The 18,207-nt window shown below is 46.3% G+C and overlaps 1 protein-coding gene and 1 non-coding gene across 2 annotated transcripts; both read right to left on the bottom strand.

The window, feature by feature from the left end:
- Positions 1-221: 221 nt before the first annotated feature.
- On the bottom strand, positions 222-408 carry LOC144509617 (U2 spliceosomal RNA). The gene has a single exon (XR_013500516.1). It is a non-coding gene; the product is annotated as a U2 spliceosomal RNA (small nuclear RNA).
- A 13,273-nt stretch (positions 409-13,681) lies between these two features.
- Positions 13,682-14,815, bottom strand: htr1d (5-hydroxytryptamine (serotonin) receptor 1D, G protein-coupled). Its single transcript, XM_078237198.1, has one exon. The coding sequence runs from the start codon at positions 14,813-14,815 to the stop codon at positions 13,682-13,684; it is 1,134 nt and encodes a 377-aa protein (XP_078093324.1).
- Between the last annotated feature and the right edge of the window lie 3,392 nt (positions 14,816-18,207).

The raw sequence follows: 18,207 nt of genomic DNA, 5'->3' as shown, positions 1-18,207 counted from the left end.
GACGCTGGAAGCGTCACGGATCTCCCACATCTCACAAGTGGAGCACTTAACACCGCTGACTGACATTTCTATCACCAATTAAATTATTTAAGGAAATTTATTAAACTCTTACCTTTTTTTTATTCCAATTCAATCAAATCAAGTCCAATTCAGAGTCTCAACAAGTTGAGACATTTCCGATCCAAGCTGACAAGACAGGGCTCTCACCTCCTGTCTTGGGCCTGATCTACATGATCCAAGCTGATTGGAGTAGGCACTGCTCCTCCTCCAAGGCTTGATCTTATTTGCATCTTAGCCAAAAGGCCGAGATGCCGCTTTTAAAAATTGCTAAAATGTAACCTAATGACTTCAACCAAGCACAGCATGTCGATACTACACTTAATCTTAGCCAAAAGGCCGAGAAGATTAAACTCTTACCTTTACTTTTGCCTCCTCACAGTGGTTTTTATGGTTAGAGGAAGAATTAACCACTCCTTGACGCCAGATCTTCCACTTCCCACTTCTTAGTAGATGTTGCTGGGCTGACTTCTCCCAGAATGCTCCAATGAAGTCCCTCTGACAACTCTACCGGATCCTTGTGTCTTCATGTTTGGAGGTCTTTAGAGAAGTTGTCTAACATTTCATTGTATGTGACTGTTGTCTGTACATGTACAGCCAGGACTGTAATTGCTACAACACTGAATCTAGCAGTTAGCAAACACATAGATATGGGCCTGAGAGACCAATGCCAACTTGCAGCTGGTGTTAATACTTAAGCACAATGAAACTCACCCTTTCTCATGTAAATCTGCAATTATCCAGTGGTAACTCTTTATTTCATTAATTACCAGGGCCCCAGTATGGTGGAGAGTTTGAACATTTGATGTTCCTACAGATACCTTGCATCTTCTACTGATTTTTAAAACATTTTGCTCCTGTCTCAGTTCCTGGATTTTGATCCTGATCATCGTTTTTTTATCGTAGAATCCCTACAGTGCAGCCGATCGAGTCTGCACCGGCTCTCTGATATCTCACCCAGGCCCTATCCCACACACTTACCATGGCCAATCCCCCTAATCAACACATCTTTGGACACTAAGGGGCAACTTAGCATGGCCAATCCATCTAATCTGCACATCTTTGGACTGTGGGAGGAAAGCGGAGCACCCGGAGGAAATCCACGCAGACACGGGGAGAAAGTGCAAACTCCACACAGTCACTCACCCGAGGCTGGAATCGAACCTGGGTCCCTGGTGCTGTGAGGTAACAGGGCTAACCACTGTGCCACCGTGCCACCCACGGGAATCTGGCAGGGATAGTCATTTCAATTGTCTGCAATTAATTTGGTTGTAGGGGTCTAGTATCTGCCAGGTGTTGGACCATTCTCTTTGGTTACTCTTGCGAGGTTGAACATGTATGCTGAGGTAAACTTTTGGAGTGCAGATCCTTGTGCCTTCATGTTTGGAGGTCTTTAGAGAAGTTGTCTAACATTTCATTGTATGTGACTGTTGTCTGTACATGTACAGCCAGGACTGTAATTGCTACAACACTGAATCTAGCAGTTAGCAAACACATAGATATGGGCATGAGTGCCACTAGTGAGATCCTGGGTGAGTTAGGGCTGTCAATAAAACTACCCTTCTGCAGTATCGCATGACACCACCTTTACCACATGATGCTACCTTTAAGACTCATCCCATATTAATTGGATTAGTTAGATCCCCGATTAATTGGCTTTCATTTGGTCCATGCCAGCCATGGAACAACCAGAACCACTCAAGAGCACATTAAGCAACCAATTATTTTATACTTTAATCATTAGCTTTCTTTTTGTTAAAACTGTTTTTATTTATTATTTGATTCACATTTATTATTGTGGTTAACATTATTTATTTAGTTTAGGGCAGCACAGTGGCACAGTGGTTAGCACTGCTGCCTCACAGTTTCAGGGGCCCGGGTTCGATTCCAATCTTGGGTCACTGTCCGTGTGGAGTTTGCACATTCTCCCCGTGTCTGTGTGGGTTTCCTTCGAGTGCTCCGGTTTCCTCCCACAGTCCAAAGATGTGCGAGTTAGGTGGATTTGCCATGCTAAATTGCCCCTTAGTATCCAAAGATGTGTACGTTAAGGGGATTGGCCATGGTAAATGCACAGGGTTATGGGGATAGGGTGGGCCTGGATGGGATGCTCTGTTGGAGAGTCGGTGTAGACTCGATGGGCCAAATGGCCTCCTTCTGCTCTGTAGGGACTCTATGGATTTGCCATTTGCTTTTCCTTCCACCTGGGCTTTTGTTCTTTTCACCCGAAAAAAACTCCAGTAGGTTTTTAATTTTAACACTTGTTCAACCTCTTCCTCTGTTCCCCACTGAACTGTTCCACACACAGCCTCGTTCTCCCTTCTACACTCACCTGCTCCATTCTGGCAAGAGATTTTTTCAACTAAAGAATCGGTTGCCAGGAGCTTGATGGGCCAAAGGGCCACCTGCTGTGCTGCATCATTCGATGATCAGCTATTTCCACTTATAATTTGCTGTGCCTGTACAGAATGTCTGGACATCAATTCATTCAGAATGGTCCATCTGAGTAATTTCCTGCACATCATCTTGTCAAGCCAGGAGAGAATGTTACTTATTCCATAGCAGCATGATAGATTTTTCTCCAAACTGAACCCACTTTAGGGAACAAGTCCATTTAAGTTATTGAAACTTCCAGTTAGGGTCAAATTTAATTTGGTTTGTCCAGGAACATGACATAACTTTCTTCATATTGTCACGTCTGGAATATTGACAGTCGAGTGGGTAATTTCTAGAATAATAAGGATATAACCGAACACCAGATTCTTCTATTGCTAATGGTCATTTTGTTGGTGCTGGAAATTGGCATTGAGCTGATTGGATTCTGGAAACGCTGTGCAAATTATAACTTGCCCGTTGGAGAAGGTGGCAGTTCAAGGGATCAGAGAAAACTCACTTGGACATTACTCTAAAAGGCCCTGCGACTGTCCTAGGTGAAGACAGGAAGGAGGTAGCTCCTTTCTGATGCCCAGTCACTGAGAGAACCCGATATTCAAGACTATGTCCACACATCTATCGCCCTCCAGGGGAATCAGGGGATATGAGGATAATACAGGGAGGAAATTTCAGGTAGAAGGTCAGCCATGATCTTGTTCAGAGAATAGAATCATAGAATCTCCACAGTGCAGAAGGAGGCATTTCAGCCCATCGAGTCTGCACTGACAACAATCCCACCCAGACCCTATCCCCGTAACCCCACGTATTTACCCTTCTCGACCCCCTGATACTAAGGGGCAATTTAGCATGGCCAATCAACCTAACACACTCATCTTTGGACTGTGGAAGGAAACCCTGCAGACACGGGAAGAACATGTAGACTCCACACAGACAGTGACCCAAGGCCAGAATTGAACCCAGGTCCCTGGTGCTGTGAGGCAGCAATGCTAACCACTGCTCCACTGTGCCGCCCAAGTCTGCACCAACTCTCCAACAGAGCATCTTACCCAGACCCTATTCCCGTAACCCAGATTTGCCAGATGTTAGGAATTGAAGAGAATAGAATTTCTACATTGTAGAAGGAGGCCATTCAGCCCATCGAATCTGCACCATATCTCCAAAGGAGCATCCCACAAAGGCCCACTTCCCCCCACCCTATCCCCACAACTCTGCGCATCCACCATGGCCAATCTCCCCAACCTACACATATTTGGACAATTTAGCATGGCCAGTCCACCCAATCTGCACATCTTTGGACTGTGGGAGGAAACCAGAGCACCCGGAGGAAACCAACGCAGACACAGGGAGAATGTGCAAACTCTGCACAGTCACCCAAGGCTGGAATTGAACCCGGGTCCCTGGCGCTGTGAGGCACCAGTGATAACTACTAAGCCATCGCGCTGCCGTGTTGTATGGATGTAGCATGCTCGAAGGGTCTATTCCATGGCTCTTAATTTACATGTTCTTGCATGTGGAGCATCAACACTGGTTAACAGTGGGGTGGAATGGCCTGTCTCAGTGCTGTGCATTCCATGTGTAACTCATGATTAACGTAACGGGCGCCATACACGTGTTGCTACCTTTTGACAATAACTAGGCAGTAGCAGAAGCATGGAACAGGATTGAGTCTGAGGTTCTCTTGGTTTACTGCAAATTTCAAGAATAAAAAACTGAAGTGAGTGGAAATATAATTCAATTTCCAAGCAGCCCACTTGAAAAGTGGACGAGAGAAAGTAGTTAATGAATTCTGGTTAGCTGCTACTCCATTGTCATCAATGAGTGATGGCCTGGGGATGTTACACATTCTGTTCAAGCAGCCACCAAGCAGCCTCATGTTGGATTCTTGGATGGACTTCTCTAAGCGTCACAATATCTCCTTAGATTACTAGGAGAATTAGAGCTTCTTCTAATGAGGTTCCAGCACTTATGCTGAAGATTGGATTTCTGCTTTCAAAATCCTGAGAGGTTTACAGCATGGAAACAGGCCCTTCGGCCCAACTTGTCCATGCTGCCCAGTTTTTACCACTAAGATAGTCCCAATTGCCCACATTTGGCCCATATCTCTCGATACCCATCTTACCCATGTAACTGTCTAAATGCTTTTTAAAAGACAAAATTGTATCCACTTCTACTACTACCTCTGGCAGCTTGTTCCAGATCCTCATCACCCTCTGTGTGAAAAAATTGTCCCTCTGGACCCTTTTGTATCTCTCCCCTCTCACCTTAAACCTATGCCCTCTAGTTTTAGACTCCCCTACCTTTGGGAAATGATATTGACTATCTACTTTGTCTATGCCCCTCATTATTTTATAGACCTCTATAAGGTCACCCCTCAGCCTTCTACGCTCCAGAGAAAAAAGTCCCAGTCTATCCAGCCTCTCCTTATAACTCAGACCATCAAGTCCCGGTAGCCTCCTAGTAAATCTTATCTGCATTCTTTCTGGTTTAATAATATCCTTTCTATAATAGTGACCAGAGCACAGTATTCGAAGTGTGGCCGTACCAATGTCTTGTACAACTTCAACAAGACGTCCCAACTCCTGTATTCAATGTCCTGACCAATGAAACCAAGCATGCTGAATGCCTTCTTCACCACTCTGTCCACCTGTGACTCCACTTTCAAGGAGCTATGAACATGTACCCCTAGATCTCTTTGTTCTGTAACTCTCCGCAACGCCTTACCATTAACTGAGTAAGTCCTGCCCTGGTTCGATCTACCAAAATGCATCACCTCATAGAATTATAGAATCCTTACAGTGCAGAAGGAGGCCATTTGGCCTATTGTGTCTGCACTAACCTCAATCCCACCCAGGCCCTATTTACCTCGCATTTATCCAACTTAAACTCCATCTGTCATTCATCGGCCCAATTGATCAAGATCCCAAATTCCATGGTGAATGTTCCTTCTCTGATGTTATTTTGTAATATACACATTTACACTTCTTTAAGAAAAAAGAATGCCCTTTACCATTAGACACTGGGCCTTAGGAGTGATCGTGGCCTCGATATGGGCTGGAAAGCTGGGGCTAACTCTGTCTCACCCTATCTGAATTTTAGGCCCATCGTGCAACTAATTAGCTGCCTTCTGGGTTCCAGTCCCTTAAAGGGATGAGAGTCCACTTCAGGAATTGTCAGCCAATCCTTGGAGGGCAGCGGCTCTTCAGTCTCAGCAGTGACACTGGGAACAGTGGCCACTCCTGGGACTGCACCCAGCTGGGAACTGCAGCAATGGACGCTGCCCTCATGCCAAGGCAAGTGGGGTTGGTATTCACTGAAGCAAGTCATGCATGGCCCAGTGAGCAGGTTGTGGGTGGATGGAGAGAGTAGACAGGGGTGGGGGGAGGGGAGGGGGAGGGGTGGCTGATAAGGGCAGGGGAGGGAGTTGCTGTGTAGGCGGCCATGGCCAAAGGGTGACTTCTTCATGGACCATAAATTGGAAGGGATTGCCCCAGCTCCTGAGCCTGCAGGGAGGTTGCCAGGGTTCACCAGGCTGTCTCCCCACACAGTGGAGGGCCCACCCGCTTAGCAGTAAAAATGCCAGTGGCCACAGGAAGAGGCCCTTACTTGGTCGTTTCAGCGGTACAATTGGTCTTTGGACAGGAGGGGCAGGTTCCACCTTCCCAACTGCTTGCAGAATGCCATGGCGGCGGGAAAGTGTCAGAAGTTCCACCCCTGCCTTTGCTTGTCAATATACCGGCTATTCTACCTCCCAGCCTGCCTCAAAAGGATTAGGAAAATCCAAGTACACTGAACATGGCTGCAGGGTGAAGCACTTCAATGTGGCAGAGAATCTATCACCACCGCCTTAAACTAACCGAGGAAAAGGCAGCATTGATTCAAAGACATTTTCGTATGATCAGGTTTGTTTTAATTCCCTGCAGTTTATCAGTGACTGTCACTTTAATACACAGAGGAAAGTTCCAAAGTAAACAACTTTAACATTGCAGCAAACTTTCCGAGCACAACGCTGTTAAGTCCAAAGCCATGAGTTTATTTAGTCAATGCTTGTCCCATTAACAGAGCAGATACTCTGCACAGAATTATATCAAACTTGATCAACAAGCAGGTTGCTAATTCTGGCTGTAGTGCAGATTCAATTCATAGTCTTATTTTCTTTGGGTCTTTAATTCTGTTTCCTTTCTGTGAGCTTTGATTACATTCTTGCTGTCAGATTGAAACATCTTGCAAACTTAGACCAATTCTTCAAGATTCTGCCTTCCTCTTCTGAAAGCCCCAGATCTCTCTGGGACCACAGTTCCGTGGGGAGAAGTCGGTGTCCATCCTGCCCTCGCAGGGTCGGCAGATCATTCCTCTGTCGAGGGGAATCTCCGTCAAAGCCAACGCTGTCCTCCCTGAGCATCCGTGGCCTTGTGCAGTTCCCAGCAAGGCATTGGCAGGTAGCGATCGGGAGCTGATATTCCCACCCCATCGCCACACAGAGGTACTGAGGCCAATTGTAGACTCCCAACTGCTGCCCCAGGTAAGATCAGATAAGTCAATGCAGACTGGGATATGAGCCAAGGAATTAATATACTACAAGAATCGAGGCTTACTCGATATGTTTTATACAGTAGTCTTGGTGGTTGGTTCTGCAGTGCTTAACGATACATATTTTATAGCACATCATTTGAAAATGGGGATTACAATTTTTGCTTTAACAAACTCAAAGTATTTACCTTCCTCAAAAATAAACACAAATTCTCATAGGTCTGACTGTCGAGTACAACCGATACAGTATTCTGTCATTCATTGGCACCAACTATTCACTGGGTCTTGTCATTGTCCTACAGGTAAAGCCAAAGTCTTCAGGGCAGTAAGAGGGTAAAATGGATCGAGCAAAAACGAAGAGAGACTAAGGGCCCGATTTTACCATTTTGATTCTAAGTGCTGAATTTGGGAGTGTTTCAGATCCGACTTTTAGACCCGTTCTCAGACGCCCCCATACGCGCACTGCCTGAAAAAAAGCAACGATTCTGAATCGCGCTGCAGAAGACTGTGGGCGGGGCTTAATGTGCTCGCAACATTGCTGCTCCAATTGGAGCCTCCAACTGCGCATGCGCAGTAAAAAAAGTCGAAGAACGGTCCCCCGCCACATCACTCTCAAGCCGGATAATGCCTTCCCCTGGCCGCCAAAGTCATTGCCCCCACAACATTATTGTCCCCCTTACCCCCCATCCCCCCGCTACTCAGACCGATCATGGCCCCCTGCCCCCCTTCCCCCCACCGATCGCACGCAGAGTGGCAGCAGACCCCCCTCCCTCCCCACCAGAGATCCATCTGACCCGCCTCCCTCCTCCCCCTCCCCACCAGAGAATGATCTGATCCACCTCCCTCTCCCCCCACCAGAGATCCAACTAACCTGCCTCCCTCCTCCCCACCAGAGAACCATCTGACTCACCTCCCCCCCCCACCGACCAGAGAACCATCTGACCCGCCTCTCCCCCACTAGAGATCCATCTGACCCACCTCCCTCCTCCTTCCCCCCACCAGAGAACAATCTGGCCTGCCTCCCTCCTCTCACCCCCCCCCCCCCCCCCCCCGCCCCCCCACCGATCTAGTTATAGAGCCGTTGGAAGCTCTGAAGTTACCTCCTCAGAAACTGGAGCGCCCGAAACAGACCTTTGTGGAGCATGTCTGTTTTGCACCGAGTCTGAACAGGCGAACGTGGTGGTAAAGGGGGAAGCGCCGCTAAGTTTGGGCGTCCAGCCATTAAGTCAATTTAAATGCATACAAATGCATTTAAATTGACATCCCGCCCATTTTGGGCGCGGTGCCGATCGCGGCCATTTTAGGCACTTGGTAAAGGGGGAAACGGGCGCAGAGGTGGGCGTGGATCGCGCTATTTGCCTCATGCCCGACTTTATCAAGTTTTTGTGCCCGAAAACGGGCGGTGCAACTTGTTGATAAAATAGGGCCCTAAGACTTTGTTTTAGCAACTTTATCTCGCCTTTTTCCCTGCTACTGCCCTGAGAAAACGGACTCCAGTAATGGCATGTTCCCCTCTGATGCCTTGTCCAAGTTGCCATTCTTCGAAGAGTAGGAAGGCTACTGACCTATGGCAGTAAGGGTGGAATTAAACGCTAGCCCAGTCCTGATGCTACTCTGCATCCAGCATTGGCATCTTTCCAGGTTAACGTCCTGGAGCTAACATCCTGCTTTCCCTTCTGTCTACAGATTACTGCAAAGGAAAGATCATTAAGGGCACAGACTGTGATTGGCACCCACGCACTCCTAACCTGCATGGCCAACGTCCAATCGAGTGCGTCGACTGAACCAGTGAAATGAGTCTTCCTTTAGCGTGCAATCATTGACTAAACTCTCCCAATACATGCCGACATACATTTCTGAATTTTGATGTTAACCCGACTTTGATCGATAGGAATTCTTTGTCAGTGATCTCCTGAAGGACAGTCCAATTTCAGTGTAATTAGTGTTTCTTGCCTGCATCCTGTGAAGATTCACTGTTGCTATCTATCTGAAAGTTGCCAAAGTCATCGAGGGCACTCACTGCCTAGATAAATAGATAAAACTTTGATTTTTGGCAGATTAGTTCCACAATGTAAGGAAATATCTTTGATAACCATGGCATTGTTATTTACAACATAGTCTTCCAGGCAAAATGCAACTATTATATATAATTGTTAAAGAAATACTTGGTTGAGCAAGATGTGTGTGCCCTGCAACCCATTTAGTGGGTTAAGCAGTACAGGCTATCAAGCGAATAGATTTTTATATTTTGCTGAGGTGAATATTGCTACAGGTTTATGAGATGATAATTCCTCCCATGAAACATGTTAGTTACAGTGGATTTGTGACATGTAACACGTCCTAAACGCAACTCCGAATTGCCTCTCCTCTCAGTTCTACTCCTCAACCTCCAGGCACTCAATCAATTCAGCATTTTTAGCAATCGCGGTTAAGAAAAATGTGGCATGCATTTTGCAAAGCGAATGTTCAAAAGAGCTGCATGCGGAATTGGTCTAAATGACGAACTGTTCTTTAACTCATCGGATCATCTGCTCAATTTGCGTAGAAGGTCAACCTCAAGGTCGGGAGGCGTGTTTGCAAACAGGGCAGCAACGTTAGAGTTAATGAGTACGCCAGTCGGCACGATACTCCAGATAATCAGACTTGACTGGTTTACCAGATCAATTCCTGGGATGGCAGGACTGATGAGTGAGGAGGGACTGAGTCGGTTAGGATTGTATTCGCTGGCATTTGAAGAATGACGGGGGGGAGATCTCATAGAAACCTATAAAACTCTGACAGGACTAGACAAGGTAGGCGCAGGAAGGATGTTCCTGATGGCAGGGCAGTCCAGGACTACATTCTGAGGAGACGGCTTGGACCAATTAGGACTGAGATGAGGAGAAATTTCTTCACCCAGAGAGTGGTGAGCCTGTGGAAATTGCGACCACAGAAAGCAGTCGAGGCCGAGGTATTGTGGGCACGATCTTACTGGATGTTCACACCACACTTCTGCTGCGGCAAGGTTGGAAAGTTTGGCACCCAGCCAAATCTCCGTTCACTGCAGCGGGATGGGAAAACCCCACCAGCGTGAACGGCCATAAGATTCCGACCTGTACGTTTTCACGAAGCAGTTTGATATGGCACTTGGGGCAAAGGGGATCAAGGGATATGGGGGCAAAGCGGGATCAGGATATTGAGTTGGATGATCGGTCATGATCAAAATGAATGGCGGAACAGGCTTGGAGAGCTGAGTAGCCTACTCCTGCTCCTATTTTCTATGTTTCTATAACCTGCAATAACCTTTTTAATGAGTACGGATTAGAATTAAACAGTGACATTCTTTACATACCTAAAGCTGCAATGCTACTCTCTGGCTGGTATTTTACCACTACGCCCGTCCCGGAATCGGGGCAGGCGTGGCTCACAGAACGGCATTCGCCGTTGGCCTCGGGTGGGATTGTACGAACCTCGGGCGACGTGCCGGTAAAATTCCACCCTCTATGTTTGGTTAATGTGAAGCAATTTCAGGTGTGCAACCGATATTGAAATGGACTCAGAAATACATGGAATTTACAGTAGGCCATTGGGCCCATCTGCCCCATGCTGCTCCCCGTAAGCCTCTTCCATCCTATCATTTCTAATCCCATCCACAGACTCTTCGGTTCCCTTTAATACATCTAATCTGTTCAATTTGATCATCTGAAATTAATTTCTGGAGTCGGGTCTCAGCTAACGGCAGGAGGTATAGGCCCTTCCTTTCTCCCGGCTCTCTGCTGCATGATGGAGTACAACTCTGGTGTGATGTGACGTTGGGTTGAGAGAGAGCGCGGGCAGTTTGTTGTATCTCCAGAGCAATGGATAAATTTAGCGCTCAGGATTGTTAATGCCAGTGGAGCGTGTTTACTCTTGTCTTGTCTGCTCTCTGCAGCCATTCAACAAATAGGTCACCAGTCGGAAACACTAACTCTGTTTCTGCTCCACAGATGTTGCCAGATCTTGTGATGGTTTCCAATAATTCCTCCCATCGCTCCAAGCCAAATTACAAGCAAGCTCGGATTTAACTAGAACCTTTAATGGGACGGACAGGGAGGGGTTGGAAGAGAGGATTGCATTCCCCTGACCTTGGCATTGTATGGGCCGGGTAATTTTCAGCTCCCAGACTGTACCTACGTACTGCTGGTAAGCTGCCAGTTAGCTGCAGCTGGTAAGTGGCACAATGGTTAGCATGGCTGTCTCACAGTGCCAGGGACCCGGGTTCAATTCCGACCTTGGGCGACTCTCCGCGTGGAGTTTGCACGTTCTCCCCATATCTCTGTGAGTTTCCTCCGGGTGCTCCGGTTTCCTCCCACACTCTAGAGATGTGTGGGTTAGGTGTATTGGCCATGCTAAATAGTCCCGTAGTGTCAATGGGAAAGCCGGATAAATACATGAGGTTATAAATGAATGGGAAGTAGGCCGAAAGGGCTGAATGGCCTATTCCTGCTTCTATTTTCCATGTTTCTATAACATTGTGATTTTAAATACATGGGGTTAGGGCGATAGGGCTTAGGTGGGATTGTTGTCAGTACAGACTTGATGGGATGAATGGCCTCCTTCTGCACTGTAGGGTTCTATGATTCTGTGAAGGGGGTTGGAATGACATTTTGGAGAGTGGAGAGGAGGTGCCACCAATTGGCACTGTCGATGCCAAAGAGAAAAAGTTGGTGCCAAGGTAAGTCATGGACAGTAGTTTTCAGGAGTAATGTCGGAGGGAAGAGGGGCAACAAAGGGAAGAGGAGGCTGAGGTTTCCCTGATGGAGCCAAGAGGAGCTCTCCTGCTGCGCCTGGTCCCATCTATTCCAGATCCACTTCTCCACATTATCAGCTAAAAGTAACCACTTCCTCGCTCAGGTCTCCAATTACAATTGTGACTGGAGTCCAATGGGTCACGAGTCTACAATCTGCATAGTTAAGACAAGCATCCTTTTCTGAGGAAGGATGTTGTTTCTCTCGAGGGAGTGCAGCGAAGGTTTACCAGGCTATTTCTGGGGATGGCGGGATTGATGTATGAGGAGAGATTGACTGGATGAGGATTGTTTTAGGTGGAGTTCAGATGAATGGGGGCGGGGAGGGGGGGGAGTGAGTGGTCTCATAGAGACTTATAAAATTCTAACAAGACTAGACAGGGTAGATGCAGGGAGGATGTTCCCGATGGTGGGGAAGTCCAGAACCAGGGGTCACAGTGTGGGGATTCAGGGTAGACCATTTAGGACAGAGATGAGGAGACATTTCTTCACCCAAAGAGTGGTGAGCCTGTGGAATTCATCACCACAGGAAGTAGTTGATGCCAAAACATTGAATGTATTCAAGAGGCGGCTGGATATAGCACTTGGGGCGAATGGGATCAAAGATTATGGGGAGAAAGTAGGATTAGGCTATTGAGTTGGACGATCAGCCATGATTGCAATGAATGGTGGAGCAGGCTCGAAGGGCTGAATGGCCTCCTCCTGCTCCTATCTTCAATGTTTCTATGTTTCCATCCCTGGAACTTTCATAGTGGGTAAGTTACCCAGCCAATTCTAACAGCCTGTCCTCTTTCACCTGAATGGATAGGGTTAAAATCTCTCTGAGCTTTCTCCCGGGCAACAATGTGTTACGGAGGGTAGCCCACAATATAACTAAGGTCTTGTTGGCTTCACCTCACTCTTCACAGCGACTTACAACCCCGCAGTTTCAGCTAACTGCAGATGACTTTATTTTTTAAAAAAATTATCATTAAGCTAGTGGTGTTGGTTCGGTCGAGGAGTATATTCAACATAAATAAATAACCAGCCTTGAAAGCAGACAAGGGATTAATATTGAAGGTGATCTCTGTTACCTCTAGTTTCTATTGAGCAAATTAGGTTTCTGTTTCTGAAAATATCTTATTACAAGCTGAAAGCACATAGCTTAACCGTCTCATCAGAAAACTGCCCAACCGTCCGTGATTACAGAAATATAGCCAACATTACAAGGACACGAGACAATGTGAAGGTCGGAATAATTTTGTACCACTCGTAAATTTGGAGGTGAAATCTTTATATTCCTGTCGATGTGTTTGTAATGTGTTGTGTGTTCTATCTTTCAATATCATGAATTGCACAGTTTTAATGCAAGAATACATGCCGGTATGTTGGTATGTAACTTAGCTTAGCGAAGATACAAAGATGTGAATACCTGGTATTGTTCAATACACAGAATATTTAACATCTCATCTGAGTGCCTAGCGATAAAATGAAAATTTGCATTTAAACATAGTAAAATTCTAAAGTGCAATTTTAGAATGTCAGCATTTATCGCAATTCTAATTAACTTGTTGCCTTATTCACACTTATGCAAAAATGCTTAACTTAATCTCGCCCCCTTGGGTTTAACTGACCGATGCGGCAAGTGTTCTCAATGCAATATACCCTCATACAGAGCTGTGTGAAAAATCAAATCAAAGTACTAAAACGTACAATGTGCAAGATAAATGCAGACACAAAGTAATGTCCCTAAAAACAAAATTCAGTAGATTGGTCTCTCTCTCTCTCACACACACACACACACGCACACACACACAAACGCACGCACACACACACACACACACACACACACAAACGCACGCACACACACACACACACAAACGCACGCACACACACACACACACACAACCCATGTGGTAATGACAGGAAAAATGCACAGTTACCATAGAATTGGTTCACAGTCAACATCGTTTGATGCGCATGAGTTTCTGGAAGGCCTGTTTGAAGTCCTCATTAAAAGCTGTGTAGATGACAGGATTGATGAGTGAATTTAAGTAACCAAGCCATGTGAAGAGGTCAGCGAGGACTGGGTGGAACCAGCAAGCCTCTTTGCAGATGCCCATCACCAAGGCCACCACAAAGAAAGGAAGCCAGCAGAAGATGAAAGCACCAAGGATGATCCCTAAGGTCTTGGTGGCCTTTCTCTCCCTGGCCGCACAGATCCTCTTTCTCTCCAGGACACTGTCTGAAACTTTGACTTTGATATGGTTCAGGTAGACCGGGGATTCGCCCGAATGACGGAGGGTCTCTTGGCTGGTAAAGCCCACAGAACACAGAGATGAGCCGGTGGACCCGCTGACGAGTTGCACAGTGGTAAAGCGCTTTCCAAAGGCTGACGGTGGTTTCTGTATCCTTGACCGAGCTGCCACGTAAATTCTGCCGTACAGTATAACGAGCAGTACACTGGGGATGTAAAAGGCTCCAAACGTGGAGTAGATAGTGTAGAATATCTGGTCAGTGTTGACCACGCACTCCTTCAGTTCATCAAGAGCTTTTGATTGCCTCCAGAATAGTGGGGGTATGGAGATGCAGATTGAGATGACCCAGACCACAGCTATCATCAAGCCTGCCCTACAAGGTGTGCGGCGCTTAGTGTACTCCAAGGCATCAGTGATGGCCCAGTATCTGTCCAGAGCAATCACGCACAAGTGTAGGATGGATGCAGTGCAAAAGGTGATGTCAGAAGACAACCAGATGTCACACATGATCTGCCCCAAAGTCCAGGTCTTGATGACAGTGTAGACAATGCTGATGGGCATCACCATGATGGCGACTAGGAGGTCGGTGACGGCCAGGGACCCAATGAGATAGTTGGCGGGTGTGTGGAGCTTCCTGGTGAGCCAAATGGTGACAAAGACAAACGAATTGGAAAGGATGGTCGCCAAGGTGATGATGCCCAGGATGACAGACAGCGAAATCCTCAGCCCTAACTGACTGCTTTCATCCCAGCTGATGGGCATGGCAGTGGAATTCTCTGAGGAATTAGCTGTCATACCTTGAAGAGAAGTGAGAATGGAAGAGTTATCGTGGTCCATCGTCAGTGAGATCTACAGTGCAGATCCGAGCAAGGATCATTGTCTATTTCCAGCCCCGTATCCCAGTCAATCTAAAGAGCAGCTCCTATTGAGGTCCAGTGTTGATCCATCTTCACATCCAACATTTCGGACCTAGAACATGAAAAGGAGGAATCCAACTTATCATTTCATATGTGGCAAAGTAGCAGTATTTCAGGTTGCGGTTATATGTGATACAATTCAATTTAGCAATGTGCCTTAAAGTTTGTTTATTATTGTCACAAGTAAGGCTTACATTAAGACTGCAATGAAGTGAAAATCCCCTAGTCGCCACACTCCAGCGCCTGTTCAGGTACACTGTGGGAGAATTTAGCACCTAGCCAGCATGTCTTTTCAGACTGTGGGAGGAAACCGGAGTACCCAGAGTAAACCCACGCAGATACGGGGAGAGCGTGCAGACTTCGCACAGACAGTGACCCAAGGGCAGGAATCAAACCCAGGTCCCTGGTGCTGTGAGGCAGCAGGGCTAACCACTGTGCCACCGTGCTGCCACTGTGCCGCATTATTACAAGTTGGCATTGCCTGTAATGAAATCAAACACAATTTGAATGGCTGAAATGTATCAAATCTAATAAGGAGTGGTCTATACTGTACAAAAAAAGATTTGGGGACATTTACAAGGCTTGACAAAAAGAAATTGCAATGGAATTACTTTTGACCAAACAGGAAGAACCTACATTTAGTTACATAGGACATAGAACATAGAAAAACTACAGCACAAACAGGCCCTTCGGCCCACAAGTTGTGCCGAAAACCTCCCTACCTTCTAGACCTACCTATAACCCTCCATCCTATTAAGCTCCATGCACTCATCCAGGAGTCTCTTAAAAGACCCTATTGAGTTCGCCTCCACCACCACTGACGGCAGCCGATTCCACTCGCCCACCACCCTCTGTGTGAAAAACTTACCCCTTAAATCTCCCCTGTACCTACCCCCCAGCACCTTAAACCTATGTCCTCTCGTAGCAGCCATTTCCACCCTGGGAAAAAGCCTCTGGGAGTCCACCCGATCTATGCCTCTCAACATCTTATACACCTCTATTAGGTCTCCTCTCATCCTTCGTCTCTCCAAGGAGAAAAGACTGAGCTCCCTCAGCCTATCCTCATAAGGCATGCCACTCAATCCAGGCAACATCCTTGTAAATCTCCTCTGCACCCTTTCAATCTTTTCCACATCCTTCCTATAGTGAGGCGACCAGAACTGAGCACAGTACTCCAAGTGGGGTCTGACGAGGGTCTTATATAGCTGCATCATTATCCCCGACTCCTAAACTCAATCCCTCGATTGATAAAGGCCAGCACACCATACGCCTTCTTAACCACCTCCTCCACCTGCGGGGCCGATTTTAGAGTCCTATGGACCCGGACCCCAAGGTCCTTCTGATCCACTACAGTACTAAGAGTCTTTCCCTTTATATTGTACTCCTTCATCCCATTTGACCGACCAAAATGGACCACGACGCATTTATCTGGGTTGAAGTCCATCTGCCACTTGTCCGCCCAGTCTTGCATCCTATCTATGTCCCTCTGTAACTTCTGACATCCCTCCAGACTATCCACAACCCCACCAACCTTCGTGTCGTCGGCAAACTTACCAACCCATCCCTCCGCTTCCTCATCCAGGTCATTTATGAAAATGACAAATTACAGCCGTTCACAAATGGGAAGATGTCCCAAAGTGCTTTACAGATACTTTTCCTTCCTCACAGTATGATGTAGGAAACACAGTGGATAATTTGCACCTTGAGGGCTCTCACAAAGAGCAGCAAGATAACGACCAAGTCAATTGTTCTAGTGGTGCTGCTTTGAGGGATAAACATTGGCCTGAGACACCAGACAGAATTGGGATCTCGGGTTTAATCTGTAGGAACTGTACACCCCCTCAGTGCTTGCAGCGGAGCCTCAGCCTGGAATTGGCACTCAGTTTTCTAGCGAGGGAGTGGAATCTGTAAGCGAGAGGTTTGAGAGAGCGAGCAAGTGAGCCCGGACTGGCAGGAACAGTACAGCTACCTGTATTTTCAGTGTCAGGTATCATTCTCCTCCCTTTGGTCGCATTTTCTTGAGGGTTAAGAGCCCCTGTTGTGGGCATTCTGTTGTTTTATTCCAAATCTTCCCCTCAGCACCAAGATCATGGTTTTTAAAAAAAAAAATGTCTTTCTGAACGAACAGGAAATGAGGAAGAACAGTTTCTAAACACAGATAGCTCATCGGTGTCACAGAATCTCAGGGCACAGGGAGGAGACATTCAGCCCACCCTTTGAAAGAGCTTTGTTTCTCTACAGCTCTGTAATTTACCCCCCACCCAAGAAGGCAAGCTACATCCTGGGAGTAAATAACACTGCATGGTGTTCTCATTACAGAGCTGCTTTGCAGGGCTGCTTTAAAAAAAAATTATTATTATTTTAATTTTTTTAAACAATAATGATCTAACTGCATTCTCTTAAAGGCACCCTATCCCCAGCCCATCCTCACCACAGAAAAAACTCAATGCAAGATAGCACAGAACAGGAGGAAGTATAAATGGAAAATAATTACATAATTAAATAATAAAAGTAACATTACATTCTGCATTCTCTCGTTTCCTCCTCTATGAACGGTATGCTTTGTCTGTATAGTACGCAAGAAACTATACTTTTCACTGTATACTTATACATGTGACAATAATAAATCAAATCAAATCAAATCGAATAATGTCCGTTTATCTTAAAGCCCCAATCCTGCATTGCTTCTTAAGTGTGAAACAAAAGTACCGGCTGTCGCCCTCGATGGGTTAATGCAAACACGGAACTATCAGGAACTGGGAAGGGATTTGGTTATTTATTACTGGCAATGGTTTACATTCTTACACAGTTTTATATGTGCAGTTCCAAGCTGCGATTGGACACTGTAACCAGCAACACTACACACATTAATCTCCCCATTAACAGATGATCAGAAGGTCCACAAATACTGGATCAATAAATCCAAGACCCTGGTGTCATAATCTGCAGAGAAGGTCAGTAACATCCATTAGGGCAGTTTGAAATGTTGGATTAAGTTGGGAGGAGCGGGGGGATGTCTGGAAATGAAATAAATGGTCCCTCTAAAAGTGACCAGGTAACTGACAAAAAAAAATAGTCAAGCGATTCACTAATGTACTTTAGGAGAGGAAATCTGCCACCCCACAGCCTGTCTGGGGTGACTCCCGTTTCAATCCAATTGATTCTTAGCTGTCTTCTCAAGCCAATTAATTGCATTGATCAGTGACTGGGAAGAAGGGGTGGGCAGTAGAAATTTCTTGCTAGTTGAAGTTCACACCTCAAGGATTGATTTTTTAAAAAGCATACCTCTTTTTGAAAGAAACTAAGTGATTA

The sequence above is a fragment of the Mustelus asterias genome, chromosome 21 (genome assembly GCF_964213995.1).
Source record: "Mustelus asterias chromosome 21, sMusAst1.hap1.1, whole genome shotgun sequence".
NCBI lineage: Eukaryota > Metazoa > Chordata > Chondrichthyes > Carcharhiniformes > Triakidae > Mustelus > Mustelus asterias.
Note: the sequence above shows the minus strand (reverse complement) of the source record. Positions and strands in the feature narration are given on the sequence as shown.